General features: G+C 55.0%; 1 protein-coding gene across 1 annotated transcript; it reads left to right on the forward strand.

Annotated features, from left to right (window-relative positions):
* The first annotated feature begins 295 nt into the window (after nt 1-295).
* PROZ (protein Z, vitamin K dependent plasma glycoprotein) lies at nt 296-9775 on the forward strand. The gene is made up of 8 exons (XM_025000182.2): nt 296-584; nt 2755-2918; nt 5172-5196; nt 5587-5700; nt 6684-6815; nt 7097-7182; nt 8341-8458; nt 9105-9775. Exons 1-8 carry the CDS (start codon nt 497-499, stop codon nt 9704-9706), a joined length of 1329 nt encoding a protein of 442 aa, XP_024855950.1. The 5' UTR covers nt 296-496; the 3' UTR covers nt 9707-9775.
* Nucleotides 9776-13212: the final 3437 nt, after the last annotated feature.

Here is a 13212-nt window from a genome sequence, read left to right on the forward strand (position 1 = left end):
CCCCGGGAGGCAGTGGTGGGCTCCCCCGCCCTTGACAGAAGACCGCAGTCCCGGCCTCCCCACCCGGGCCCCGCCCGGCCTTGTGGACCTCGTGAGGCCACCGGCCCTGCCCCGAGGGTCTGCCTTAGCCCCCTCCCCGGGGGGCGCAGTCTGCTCGCCCACCGTGTTCGGGTTCCTCCCAGGGCAGCCCCGGGGCTCTGCGCTCTGCCGGCTCTCATTGCCAGCACCAGGCAGGGGTGACGCCTCCCCCACCCTCGCCGGAACGCTGACGGCTCCACTTCCGCCCCCACGAGCCAGCGCCGCGTCCCTCTGCCTCGGGCTTCCATTTCTCCGTCTTTCCCCTCTCTGCTTTAAACAGAGAAACGCGGGAGTGGAGCCTGCACGCAGGACCCTGAACGCGCTGACGCAGGGTCTTCCGAGGGCAGCCTCTCTGCGGGGCGGGCTCCCTGCCCCCACGCGGCCGCCCAGCGCGTGGAGCCGGCGGGGACTTTGGCCGATGCTGACCATGGCCGGCTGCGTCCCACCACCGCTCGCCGTCCTTGGGCTCCTCGTCCTCCTCGCCCCGCACGCCGCCTGGCCGACAGGTAGGTGCTCTCGGGCAGCGGGTGGGCACTCAGGGGCTTTCTCTGGGAGCCGAGGGGCTCCGGCAGGACCAGGGTGGTCTGTGCCCAGCTCCTGGTCTCAGTGCTGTTTGTGACGAGTATGTCGGAAGTAAACATGTCCTCTGGGGTCCCCAGGGGCTCAGACAGAGCTAGCCGCCAGGTCTGGGGCTCAGGACAGGATGGGGCACAGCTTCCGGGGAGTCCCAATGGGACCCCAGTCCCTCCGCACGCAGCCCCTGCTCAGGGCCCCTTCCCCCCCACCCCAACCTTCCTATACCTCTGAACCCAAACCAGCGACTGCAGATGGGGGACCCTGGACCCCCGCCACCCATGTGGCCATGATGCCTCCCCCAACTGGTGGCCAAAGTCAGGTTGCTGGGAGTTCAAAATACACCCGACTGCACAGCTTTAGCACAGAAATCAGAACGCAAATTTAGTTTCTTTTAACAGTCATTGTGTGTTGAAACAGTAGCATTCTGGATCTGTCAGTTAGATAAGTATATTATTAAAATGATCATAACCTCCTCACGGCCGAGTGGACCCAGGAAGAGACGCCCGCCCAGCCTAGGCCACCCTTGGCACCACTCGGAGGAAAGAGACACAGTCCCCGAGGGGACAGGGCCACTGGTAGAGAACCTCCTCCCGAGATTCAGTCACTGCTGTCGGCCCAGGGTCTGGAAACAGCGGTAATCTCGTGTCCCGTCCGCCTCGATGGCAGAGACGTGGTCTTTCTCAAATGGGGCTCCTGTCTAAACCCGCGGGCCAAACATGGTAAAAGGAAACCACCAACACATCAGGAAACAAGACAGCCGTGAACCTGCGGGAAGAATAGAATCAGACCCACGAAAACCTTGCTACCAGGCAGAGAACACAGGAGACGTGCAATAAAGACGCGAGGAGGAAACAAGAGACACCACGGTGCTCAGACAACGTGAAAAGGAATCGGAGAGGACTTCTGGAATGGAAGTGTATTCGCTTGACTATTCACTTTAAAACCCAGTAAGTACGGATTTTAATATATAAAATCCATTAAATGTAAAGTGAAAATAAAGTATTCACTTTAAGGTATATTCACTCTAAAATCCATTAAACAAACGAATCAACACAAAGCATTTGGAGAAGAGTTCTCCTCCACAGCAGAATGCCAACAAGTAAGGACAGAAGAAGGCGAATTGGAAAGGTGTTATTCCACAGCTAAAATGGTAATGACTGATTCAGGAGAACTACCTCACTGATGCTGAAAACGTTCGGCTGAAGACTGTTGGGGAGGCAGGACATCGCGCCCCAAAGCACCTCCTCACCTGTGGACGCCATCCATGCAGTGGCCCCTAAACTGCACGTTCTCTCAGAACCTCGGAGTGTGACCTTTAGTTGGAATAGGGTCTTTGCACATCATCCTCAATTAGTGAACGTGAAAGTTGCTCAGTCGTGTCCTACTCTCTGCGACCCCATGGACTATACGGTCCATGGAATTCTCCAGGCCAGAATACTGGAGTGGGTAGCTGTTCCCTTCTCCAGGGGATCTTCCCAACCCAGGGATCGAACCCAGGTCTCCCACATTGCAGGCAGATTTTTTACCAGCTGAGCCACCAGAGAAGCCCTAATCCAATGACCACAGTCCTTATAAGAAGGTTCCACACAGTCCTCCCTGACGTGGCCCTGGTCCCCATATTTCAGAATGGGGCTTAGAGCTCCAGCCATCACATCTGTGTCCCAGGCAGCAGGATGAGGGGAGGGAGAAAGCAATGGCCAAGGGCCGCACCAGTTGTCTTTTTTCAAGAAGCTTCCCAGGAGCTGCAGCCTGGGCCTTCTGTGTGCATCTTGGTGGCCAGCGTTCGGTCACTCAGCCTCTTTTAGCACCAGGAGAGTCTGGCCCTGCAGCTGTGTGGCCAGCTAGAAGTGGAGGGCCCTCGTCCTGGCAGAGGATGCCCGGAGGACACAGCCTGCTCTCCACCCCGTCCTCTCGGGCTCCTGCCCTCCTGTTCTAAGCTCTGTCCTGCTTACCCGGCTGCACGTGGAGGGCTGGGTCCCAGTGTCGTCAGGAGCAGGAGGAACGGGCCACTCATGGGTCTGCATGCCCGTCGCCCGGAGCCTGGCCCCCGGGCCTCAGCCCCACTCGCTGAGGCACCTGCACTCCCATCTTGCCCTGCAGTCTTTCTTCCTGCATCGAAAGCGCACGAGCTTCTGGCCAGGTGGAGGCGAGCCGGCTCCTACCTCCTGGAAGAGCTCTTCGAGGGGCATTTAGAGAAGGAGTGCTGGGAGGAGATCTGCGTCTACGAGGAGGCGAGAGAAGTGTTTGAAGACGACGAGACCACCGTGCGTATCCCCGCCGCACACTCTCCTGCTTTCCCATGACTTGCTGCCTCGGGGGGGCGTGTTCTCCAAGAGAGACTCAATTAAGGAACCTACTCACCTACGTGGGAGGTTGATCTAACCCAGTGTACAGACGAGGAATCGGACACTGCAGGGAGTTCACTTTCCCCAGCCTGTCAGTGGGGGACCCCGAGGGCAGCTCAGTCCCCCTAAAGTCCCTAAACTCTCCCCTCGGATTCAGCAAGCTAGCACCCCGAGCAGCAGGACTCCTCACAGAGGTCGCTCAGCCTGTCAGGACTCACAGAATTTAGTATTTTTAATAGAGACGAGACGGTTTCAGTGTACCAACACCACCACAAAAGTCCTCCTAGGATGCCTCCACAGTAAGGACACCTCTCATAATCAGCACCTTGGATCAGAAGCGACGACAGCACACCAAGACCACAGCCAGGACCTCGCCCGTCTCGGTTACCCAGAGGCTTGCCAGGGGCAGACAGAGGGGCTGCGTTGTTGTGCGTAAATTCTCAGAACAGCAAAACATGTAATATGCTTTACATATCAAGGCAGCAACATTTAAAGTTGATTCTGAACAAATGTTGACCTGTTTCTTGAGTACACACACACACACACACACACACACACACATATATTTTAGGGGGCTTCCCTCATAGCTCAGTAAAGAATCTGCCTACAGTGCAGGAGACCTGGGTTTGATCCCTGGGTTGCAAAGATCCCAGGGGAAAAGGCAACCCACTCCAGTATTCTGGTGTGGAGAATCCCATGGACAGAGGAGACTGGCGGGCTACAGTCCATGGGGTCACAGAGTCGGACACAACTTAGCGATCAAACCACCACCACATATATTTTAAGGTCTATTTATTTATTCATTCATTTTCGGCCGTGGCGGGTCTTCACGGCTGCAGTGAAGTTCTCTCTTGTGGCAGGTGGGCCCCCTCTCCCTTGCCATGCTCAGGCTTCTCATCGCAGCGGCTCCTCTTGAGGAGCACAGCTCTGGGCTCGTGGACTCAGCAGTTGTGGCCTGAGGGTGCTAGAGCGCTGGCTCAGTCGCTGGGCACGTGGGCTTAGGTGCTCCGAGGCGCGTGGAATCTTCCTGGGCCAGGGATGGGACCTGTGTCCTTTGCATTGGCAGGCAGACTCTTTACCATGGGACCAGGGAAGCCTCTCTCTAATATATTTTTTAACTGCTTTAAAATATATTTTCTCAGATGCCCATGTATAAGAAAACTCCTCTCAAATAGACGATCTTTCATAGAACTGGGAGAAACGAAAGCTTCCTGGTGAAGGGAAAGCTGGGCTCGCCCCCCGAGGCTGCAAGCACACTTGAGCTGTTGCAAGCCGGGGATGGTGTGCGGCCTGCTCACCCGCTTACCTCCAGGCTTTAAGTCTGAGTAGTCTCCTACCTTTAGATTCCCTGCCTGAAAACAACACCTCCTACACGCAATTTGCAAATTTCCATCATTGCTGAATTGGCTTATAAAACAGAAAAAGCGGTGGGAATTTCTCACACCTGCATCCGGCACTTGCGGAGTGGGGCCCTGGAGACCACCTGGGTGAGAGGTGCCCGGGGGGCCGTGGGGTCTGTGCTGCGTCTCAGCTACTGACACTTTCCCTTCCCCAAAGGTCGCAGCAAATCCACACCAAGCAGCTCGTGGAGCACACGCTGCAGTGGATGTTCAGTCGCTCAGTCCTGTCTGACTCTTGCGACTCGATGGACTGCAGCCCACCAGGCTCCTCTGTCCACGGGATTTCCCAGCAAGAATACTGGAGTGGGTTGCCATGCTCTCCTCCAGAGGATCTTTCTGACCCAGGGATTAAACCCACATCTCCTGCACTGCAGGTGGATTCTTTACCACTGAGCCACCTGAGAAGCCCAGAACATATATTAAAGAGGGCATTAAGTAGCTGTAGCTTCCCGGGTGGCTCAGCTGGTTAAAGAGTCTGCCTGCAAAGCGGGCGACCCGGGTTCAATCCTGGGTTCAATCCCTTGCTTAGAGAATCCCATGGATGGAAGACCCTGCCAGACTACAGTCCATGGGGTCACAAAGAGTCGGACACGACTAAGCGACTTCTCTTCACTTAAGTGAAGTAGATGTAGAGAATTTCATATTCTCGTTTCAACCAGCATTTACCTACTAAGTGAGCAGAGTCAGCATTTTCTTACCTTCAAGCTCAGCCACAGGAGAAGGTGGAAGAACAGGTGTTTGATTTCTAACACCCTTATGTTCCCTCGGACAGGATGAATTCTGGAGGACATACATGGGTGAGTGTCTCCTGCACCCGGCTCGCCGCCTCCTCTGCTTTTTGCTTTGATGGGAGGAAGCATCAACCCCGCTCTCCAGGGCTGAGAACTCGAGGCCAGAGGATTCCCAGTGCCCAGCCTTGGGCTCCTGGACCTTGACCCAAAGGAAGGGCTCCCATCCGTGGGATGAGAGGGAAGCTCACCCCCTCCCCCAGCTCCCGTAGGCCTTGTGCTGATGGCCAGAAGCCGATTAAGCTGCGGAAGGCAAGGCTTGCGGGTGCTGTTTGGGGACCACGGTGACCGGGGGTCTCCGGGAGGCCTCTCAGCAAGGACATGGGTCCTAGAGGGGCAGGTGGGCCGACTGAGTCGGGGGCGTCAGGGGGTCACCCACGAGGGGGGTCCTCTCCGCAGGTGGCTCCCCGTGTGCCTCCCAGCCTTGCCTCAACAACGGGTCCTGCCAGGACAGCATCCGCGGCTACGCCTGCACCTGCGCGCCGGGCTACGAGGGCCCCAACTGCGCCTTCGGTGAGCCCCGCCCCTCCCCCGGACCCCCCCCGGGGCTCCTTTCCCTGGACCCCCAGCCCTTCCCTGGGATCCCCACCCTTCCCCCGGGACCCCCGCCCCTCTCCGGGACCCCCACCCCTTCCCGGGACCCCCGCTCCTCCCCCAAGGGCCCGACTCCTGGGTCGTGGGTGCGAGACCGTTCTCAGCTTCATCACCTGGTGTCCCTTAAACGTTGCGGGTTGGGGTGGCGGGGACCGGGGGTCAAAGCAGCCAGAGACCCCTCCATGCAGAAGTGAACTCTGTCCTCGATGTTAACACGGAACCTGCCGGCGTTCTGCTCCAACGGCCTCCCTGAGAGCTCAACCCGGTGCTGGGAGGAGATCCCAAGTACAGCGCGCAGGGCAGGGTTCCCAGCTTCACCCCACACACGTCCCCTCCCTGTCCCGATCCCCGCCTTGAAGAAGCCCCTTAAGAAGTCTGGCTGCCATGGCGGGAACTGAGCCCACAGAGGGGCCACGAGGATCCTTGTGAGGGGCACGGCGGGCTCCACCTCCGTTCGTTCCTGAAACTGAATGGAAGCGCTCACATGAGCACGTTTGGAATGAAAAGCCAGAGCCCCACGCTCAAGGATAGTTGTTCAGTTAAGTTCAGTTGCTCAGTCGTGTCCGATTCTTTCGACCCCATGGACTGCAGCACGCCAGGCCTCCCTGTCCATCACCAACTCCCGGAGCTTGCTCAAACACATCCGTTGAGTCGGTGATGCCATCCAACCATCTCATCCTCTGTCGTCCCCTTCTCCCGCCTTCAATCTTTCCCAGCATCAGGGTCTTTTCAGATGAGTCAGTTCTTCGCATCAGGTGGCCAAAGTATTGGAGTTTCAGCTTCAGCATCAGTCTTTCCAATGAACATTCAGGACTGATTTCCTTTAGGATGGACTAAAAAGGGTACTTCAGAATGGCTGTTTCCAGGGTAATATTTCTGCTTTCCCCTTCTTCTCCTTTTAGCTGAAAGCGAATGTCACCCCCTGAGGCTGGACGGGTGTCAGCACTTCTGCTACCCGGGACCAGAGTCCTACACATGCAGCTGTGCAAGGGGCCACAAGCTGGGCCAAGACCGCAGGTCCTGCCTCCCCCACGGTGAGCCTCCCCCCGGGCCTTCCTCTGCAGCGACTCTGAAAGCCCACTTCCCCTGCTGTGGCTGGTCAGGGCCAGGGAAGGGGGCTTCCCAGCCCCCGCCAGGCTCCCCTACCCGCCCCCCATCCCCACCATCTCTGAGAGCAGGTATGGAATCCCATAATATACACGAAGTATCTCAACCTAACGGGCACCACAGAGCAGGCTGGGTCAGCACCACGGTCACCCCACTGCCTGCCCTGGGAGGCACTGACCTTTCTTTCCGTGTGGCCACCACAATGAAGACAGGTGTGCGTGTGGAACCCTCGGTCCTGAGTGCTGCCAGAGGCCCCAGGGAAGCCAGCAGAACCTTCTGCCTTTCCCGTGGCAGGTAACAGAAACACATTTTAATCTTTTGTTATGTTTCACCCGTCTGTCATCTGTCCTTTCTTTGATTTAGGTGAACTGTCTACAACCTCCAAATTGCACTTCAAAGAACTTTCTCATGCTGAACTCACAGCTTCAGTGTCTTATGTTTTAACTTAGCAACACACGAAGTCATGTTGACCCTTCTCCCAAACTATTTCAAGCACTTTCTTTTACGCTCATCTGCTACTTTGACCAGTATTTTATTCTTTTCTTGCTTTTCTAGTAACTCCGCAAAATAAGCACTATTTTCAGTAATACCACCAAGGTGGGTTTGGTTTTACCTACATTTTGCGTTTTCCTTGCATCCCAAGGCCTCTAATACAGATCACCCCGTTCTTCCTTAGCCCTGTCAAGAGAAACACCACGTTGGCCACAGACCTGACTTAAATTTTCTAGCAGCCACGTGCATAGAAAGCGGGTGAAATTAATTCTGATGATGTGCTTTACTTACCTCAATACGTCTACATATCATTTCAACACGCAACGAATAGTTTAAAAGCTGGGATATGTACGCTTCCTCTTTCTACCTAAGCCTTGGCTCTCGGACGTGTAGTGTACAGCATTTCTCACTTGCAGCTCATCCTGGCTTGGACCAGTGGATCGCAAGTGTTCAGTAACCATAGCGACCATCACTTGACAGAAAGCTTTACGGGTTGCTCTAGCAACCGGGCTGCGCTCGGCCCCCTGGACGTGCGCGTGCGCACTTGTGTGCAGGTGCCGAACGCGTCTCCCTCACCTGACGCTTACACCCGGGTCCAGCCAGGTGGAAGCACGTGGCCGCTGTGTGGAGGCCTGGCCAAGCGACAGCCACAGCTCAGTGACCACCAGGACTGGAAGGGTCAAGGGAGGGGAGCTCAAGTGAGGGGCGAGCCGGGGGTGGGGCTTGGTCTCCCCGGAACTGTACCTTTGCTGACTGCCCGCCCCCAACCCCGCGCATCCGCTGCTCACCTCTCCCCTTCTCGCCCCCACCGACCCTCCGCGCGCCGAGGGGGCCTCAGTAATGGGGGGTGCGCTGGGCTGGCTGGAGGGTGTGCGCCCCACAATCTCAACCACAACACTGTGCTGCCCCAAATGCTGCAAAGGCAGGCTAACTCTTTCTTGTCTGTTTTGGTTTTTAAAGGTAAAACTAACAAATTCCGAAGGAAAAGACTTCTGCGGGGGTGTTCTAATACAGGACAACTTTGTGCTGACAACAGCAACATGCTCACTATTGTACGCAAACATTAGTGTGAAAACAAGTGAGTACTTTGTCATTCGGTTTTATAAGATGGCACCGGAAACAAAACTATCCTGTGTAGAAATAAAAAGAATTCCTTTAATCTAGAATTCTTGCTTCTAATGAAATACAGACTCGGTTTAGCTTCCCTCTGGTGAGATCACTCATACAGGCAAAGCAACGGGGACTAGCTAGCGGAATTCTGGGCACAGCACGCCGGCAATGCGGAACCTGACAGCCGAGGACTGGGGCACTTGGTTTGACACTGAAGTGCAGCAGTCAGACCTCCGTCCTTGCGCCGAGGCTGTGTTGTGAACTGCTCCACAGTGCTCCCTAGGACCCGCCAATATTGAATGCATTTTTGCCCTCCTTCCTCAGACATTTTTCAGTCACCAGCCCATCAGCCTAGAAAATGACTCCTGAACAGGCAAGTCTGATTCACTCCCAGAGGTTCTTCCTAATTTCTTCTGACCTGTTCAGCCTGCCCTTACTGAGCCCCCGCCGCGCCCCCAGGACGCCTCACTTGGTTTTGCAGAGAAGAGTGTGGGAGAGGCCCCCGCTGGGGCGCTCCGGTCCCTGGGCAGAAGGCGCAGCGACGGCGCGGGGCGGGCGGGAACGCGGGGGAGGCGGGCCGAGTCGCCCTGAGCCCCGCCCCTGCCTCCTTCCAGGGTCCCACTTCCGGCTGCACGTGAGGGGCGTCCACGTGCACACGAGGTTCGAGGCGGACACCGGGCACAACGACGTGGCCCTGCTGGACCTGGCGCGGCCCGTGCGCTGCCCGGACGCCGGGCGGCCCGTCTGCACGGCCGACGCGGACTTCGCCGATAGCGTCCTCCTACCGCAGCCGGGCGTCCTCGGCGGCTGGACCCTCCGCGGCCGCGAGATGGTGCCCCTGCGGCTGCGGGTCACGCACGTGGAGCCCGCGGAGTGCGGCCGGGCCCTCAATGCCACGGTGACCACGCGGACCAGCTGCGAGCGGGGCGCGGCGGCCGGCGCGGCGCGGTGGGTGGCGGGCGGCGCGGTGGTCCGGGAGCACCGGGGCGCCTGGTTCCTCACCGGCCTGCTGGGCGCCGCGCCCCCCGAGGGGCCCGGGCCGCTGCTGCTCATCAAGGTCCCCAGATACGCGCTCTGGCTCCGCCAAGTCACTCAGCAGCCGAGCCGAGCCAGTCCGAGAGGCGACCGGGGTCAGGGGCGTGACGGGGAACCGGTGCCGGGTGACCGCGGTGGGCGGTGGGCGCCGACAGCCCTTCCTCCGGGACCCCTCGTCTGAACTGAGCCCCCAGGAAGGAGGAAGGCGCGTCCAACAATAAAAGTGGAGCCCGAACAGCGCTTTCCTGAACCTGCTGGGGAACCGGCGTTCAATCCAACAGCATCGACTCTGGGTTGGGGGGGGGGGGCGGGGGTAGTTGCACAGCGACCTCCCAGCTGTACTGGGGGCGGGGGGCGGGGGTGTGGAGCTTAGGGACCCGGCAGCGCAGGGAAGGAAGGCGAACTAGGGCCTGTGCACGGCCCACGTCGGGGGCGGGAGCAGGCAAGCAGTTCTGCGTGGAGGGTCCACCGGCCCCAAGAGGGCGGAGCGGCCCTGAACCTGCAGCGTCCACACCAGGGAGTCCCACCCAGACTGCAGCAGCCCTCCCCCACAGACAGGAGCCGCCAAGCGACTGCAAGAGCGCGGTGCTGTGTACTTCCGCCACCGTATCTAAGCCAGGAGGTGTCTGGCTCACCGAGGATGGAGGGGCCCTCACCGCTGAGCTCCGTGGACGCCAGGGTGGGACCTTGAAGCCAGGTGGGATCCAGAGGCTCATGCACACCCGGACCCACTGCTGGGGAAGGGGGGATTGTTTTAAGGGTTACAACTGTGATGTATACATTCTTCTGACAGGAAAATCGGTAGGATTTCAGTCTACTGTTCCTCCATTGCCTTCCTTTGTTTTTGCCAAGGTCCTTTCAGAGAAATGGGCCAGTGCATCTGCAGACTGGCCAAAAAAAGTTAATTCTGGGGTTAAAGTGTAATATCAGAAATGAAAGAAAGTGTTTTTGAATTGTTAGACTTAAAAATCTGGATTGTGTTTAAACTCCCAAAGTACACTGATATTCTCTTCCAACTAAGGCCATCAGCTGCCCAGGGTTTGAAATCTAGCAAAGGAGAGCTGTGGTTTTACATCAATCAGTTCAGTTCAGTCGCTCAGTCGTGTCCGACTCTTTTCGACCCCATGAATCACAGCACGCCAGGCCTCCCTGTCCATCACCAACTCCTGGAGTTCACTCAAACTCATGTCCATCTAGTCGATGATGCCATCCAGACATCTCATCCTCTGTCGTCCCCTTCTCCTCCTGTCCCCAATCCCTCCCAGCCTCAGTCTTTTCCAAGAGTCAGCTCTTCGCATGAGGTGGCCAAAGTACTGGAGTTTCAGCTTTAGCATCATTCCTTCCAAAGAAATCCCAGGGCTGATCTCCTTCAGAATGGACTGGTTGGATCTCCTTGCAGTCCAAGGGACTCTCAAGAGTCTTCTCCAACACCACAGTTCAAAATCATCAATTCTTCAGCACTCAGCCTTCTTCACAGTCCAACTCTCACATCCATACATGACCACAGGAAAAACCACAGCCTTGACTAGATGGACCTTTGTTGGCAAAGTAATGTCTCTGCTTTTGAATACGCTATCTAGGTTGGTCATAACTTTCCTTCCAAGGAGTAAGCGTCTTTTAATTTCATGGCTGCAATCACCATCTGCAGTGATTTTGGAGCCCCCAAAAATAAAGTCTGACACTGTTTTCACTGTTTCCCCATCTATTTCCCATGAAGTGATGGGACCAGATGCCATGATCTTCGTTTTCTGAATGTTGAGCTTTAAGCCAACTTTTTCACTCTCCACTTTCACTTTCATCGAGGCTTTTTAGTTCCTCTTCACTTTCTGCCATAAGGGTGGTGTCATCTGCATATCTGAGGTTATTGATATTTCTCCCGGCAGTCTTGATTCCAGCTTGTGTTTCTTCCAGTCCAGCGTTTCTCATGATGTACTCTGCATAGAAGTTAAATAAGCAGGGTGACAATATACAGCCTTGGCGTACTCCTTTTCCTATTTGGAACCAGTCTGTTGTTCCATGTCCAGTTCTAACTGTTGCTTCCTGACCTGCATACAGATTTCTCAAGAGGCAGGTCAGGTGGTCTGGTATTCCCATCTCTTTCAGAATTTTCCACAGTTTATTGTGATCCACACAGTCAAAGGCTTTGACATAGTCAATAAAGCAGAAATAGATGTTTTTCTGGAACTCTTTTGCTTTTTCCATGATCCAGCGGATGTTGGCAATTTGATCTCTGGTTCCTCTACCTTTTCTAAAACCAGCTTGAACATCAGGAAGTTCATGGTTCACATATTGCTGAAGCCTGGCTTGGAGAATTTTGAGCATTACTTTACTAGCATGTGAGATGAGTGCCATTGTGCGGTAGTTTGAGCCTTCTTTGGCACTGCCTTTCTTTGGGATTGGAATGAAAACTGACCTTTTCCAGTCCTGTGGCCACTGCTGAGTTTTCCAAATTTGCTGGCATATTGAATGCAGCACTTTCACAGCATCATCTTTCAGAATTTGAAATAGCTCAACTGGAATTCCATCACTTCCACTAGCTTTGTTCATAGTGATGCTTTTTAAGGCCCACTTGACTTCACTATTCCAGGATGTCTGGCTCTAGATGAGTGATCACACCATCGTGATTATCTGGGTTGTGAAGATCTTTTTTGTACAGTTCTTCTGTGTATTCTTGCCATCTCTTCTTCATATCTTCTGCTTCTGTTAGGTCCATACCATTTCTGTCCTTTATAGAGCCCATCTTTGCATGAAATGTTCCCTTGGTATCTCTAATTTTCTTGAAGAGATCCCTAGTCTTTCCCATTCTGTTGTTTTCCTCTATTTCTTTGCACTGATTGCTGAAGAAGGCTTTCTTATCTCTTCTTGCTATTCTTTGGAACTCTGCACTCAGATGCTTATATCTTTCCTTTTCTCCTTTGCTTTTCACTTCTCTTCTTTTCACAGCTATTTGTAAGGCCTCCCCAGACAGCCATTTTGCTTTTTTGCATTTCTTTTCCATGGGGATGGTCTTGATCCCTGTCTCCTGTACAATGTCACGAACCTCATTCCATAGTTCATCAGGCACTCTATCAGATCTAGTCTCTTAAATCTATTTCTCACTTCCACTGTATAATCATAAGGGATTTGATTTAGGTCATACCTGAATGGTCTAGTGGTCTTCCCTACTTTCTTCAATTTAAGTCTGAATTTGGTAATGAGTTCATGATGAATCCTGCAAAAATGTCTGCAGTCTTGCTGCTGACACTAGTTTGCCATACAATCTGTATCTGCTGGAGGAGAAACCCTATCTGGAAATCATGGCAAACAGCGCGGGCAGACACAGGCCTCTCCCTGCAGCATTTACGGGCTGTGCTTCCTGGTGGCTCAGACGGTGAAGAATCTGCCTGCGGTACAGGAGACCTGGGTCGGGGAGATTCCCTGGAGAAAGGAATGGCTACCCACTCAAGTACTCTGGCCTGGAGAATTTCATGGACAGAGGAGCCTGGCGGGCTACAGTCTATGGGGTCACAGAGAGTCAGACACGACTGAGGGACTAACGTTTTCACTTCCACTAAACAGAAAGTCCACTGCTGAGAACACTGCAGGCCTGCAGGGCAGCTGAGACACAGAGTGGAAGCTGCTCATCCACCACGTGTTAACCTAATAAAATGGTTACAAGTCAGGTGAGGCAAGCAAATCAAAACAATA

Source organism: Bos taurus, chromosome 12 (genome assembly GCF_002263795.3).
Source record: "Bos taurus isolate L1 Dominette 01449 registration number 42190680 breed Hereford chromosome 12, ARS-UCD2.0, whole genome shotgun sequence".
Taxonomy (NCBI): domain Eukaryota; kingdom Metazoa; phylum Chordata; class Mammalia; order Artiodactyla; family Bovidae; genus Bos; species Bos taurus.

Bases quoted from the DNA above. Each gene is read 5' to 3' on its own strand.
- PROZ (XM_025000182.2), top strand. From the start codon at position 497: ATGCTGACCATGGCCGGCTGCGTCCCACCACCGCTCGCCGTCCTTGGG. The intron at 5,197-5,586 runs GTGAGTGTCTCC...TCCTCTCCGCAG, and splicing joins ATTCTGGAGGACATACATGG to GTGGCTCCCCGTGTGCCTCC. The intron at 5,701-6,683 runs GTGAGCCCCGCC...TTCTCCTTTTAG, and splicing joins GGGCCCCAACTGCGCCTTCG to CTGAAAGCGAATGTCACCCC.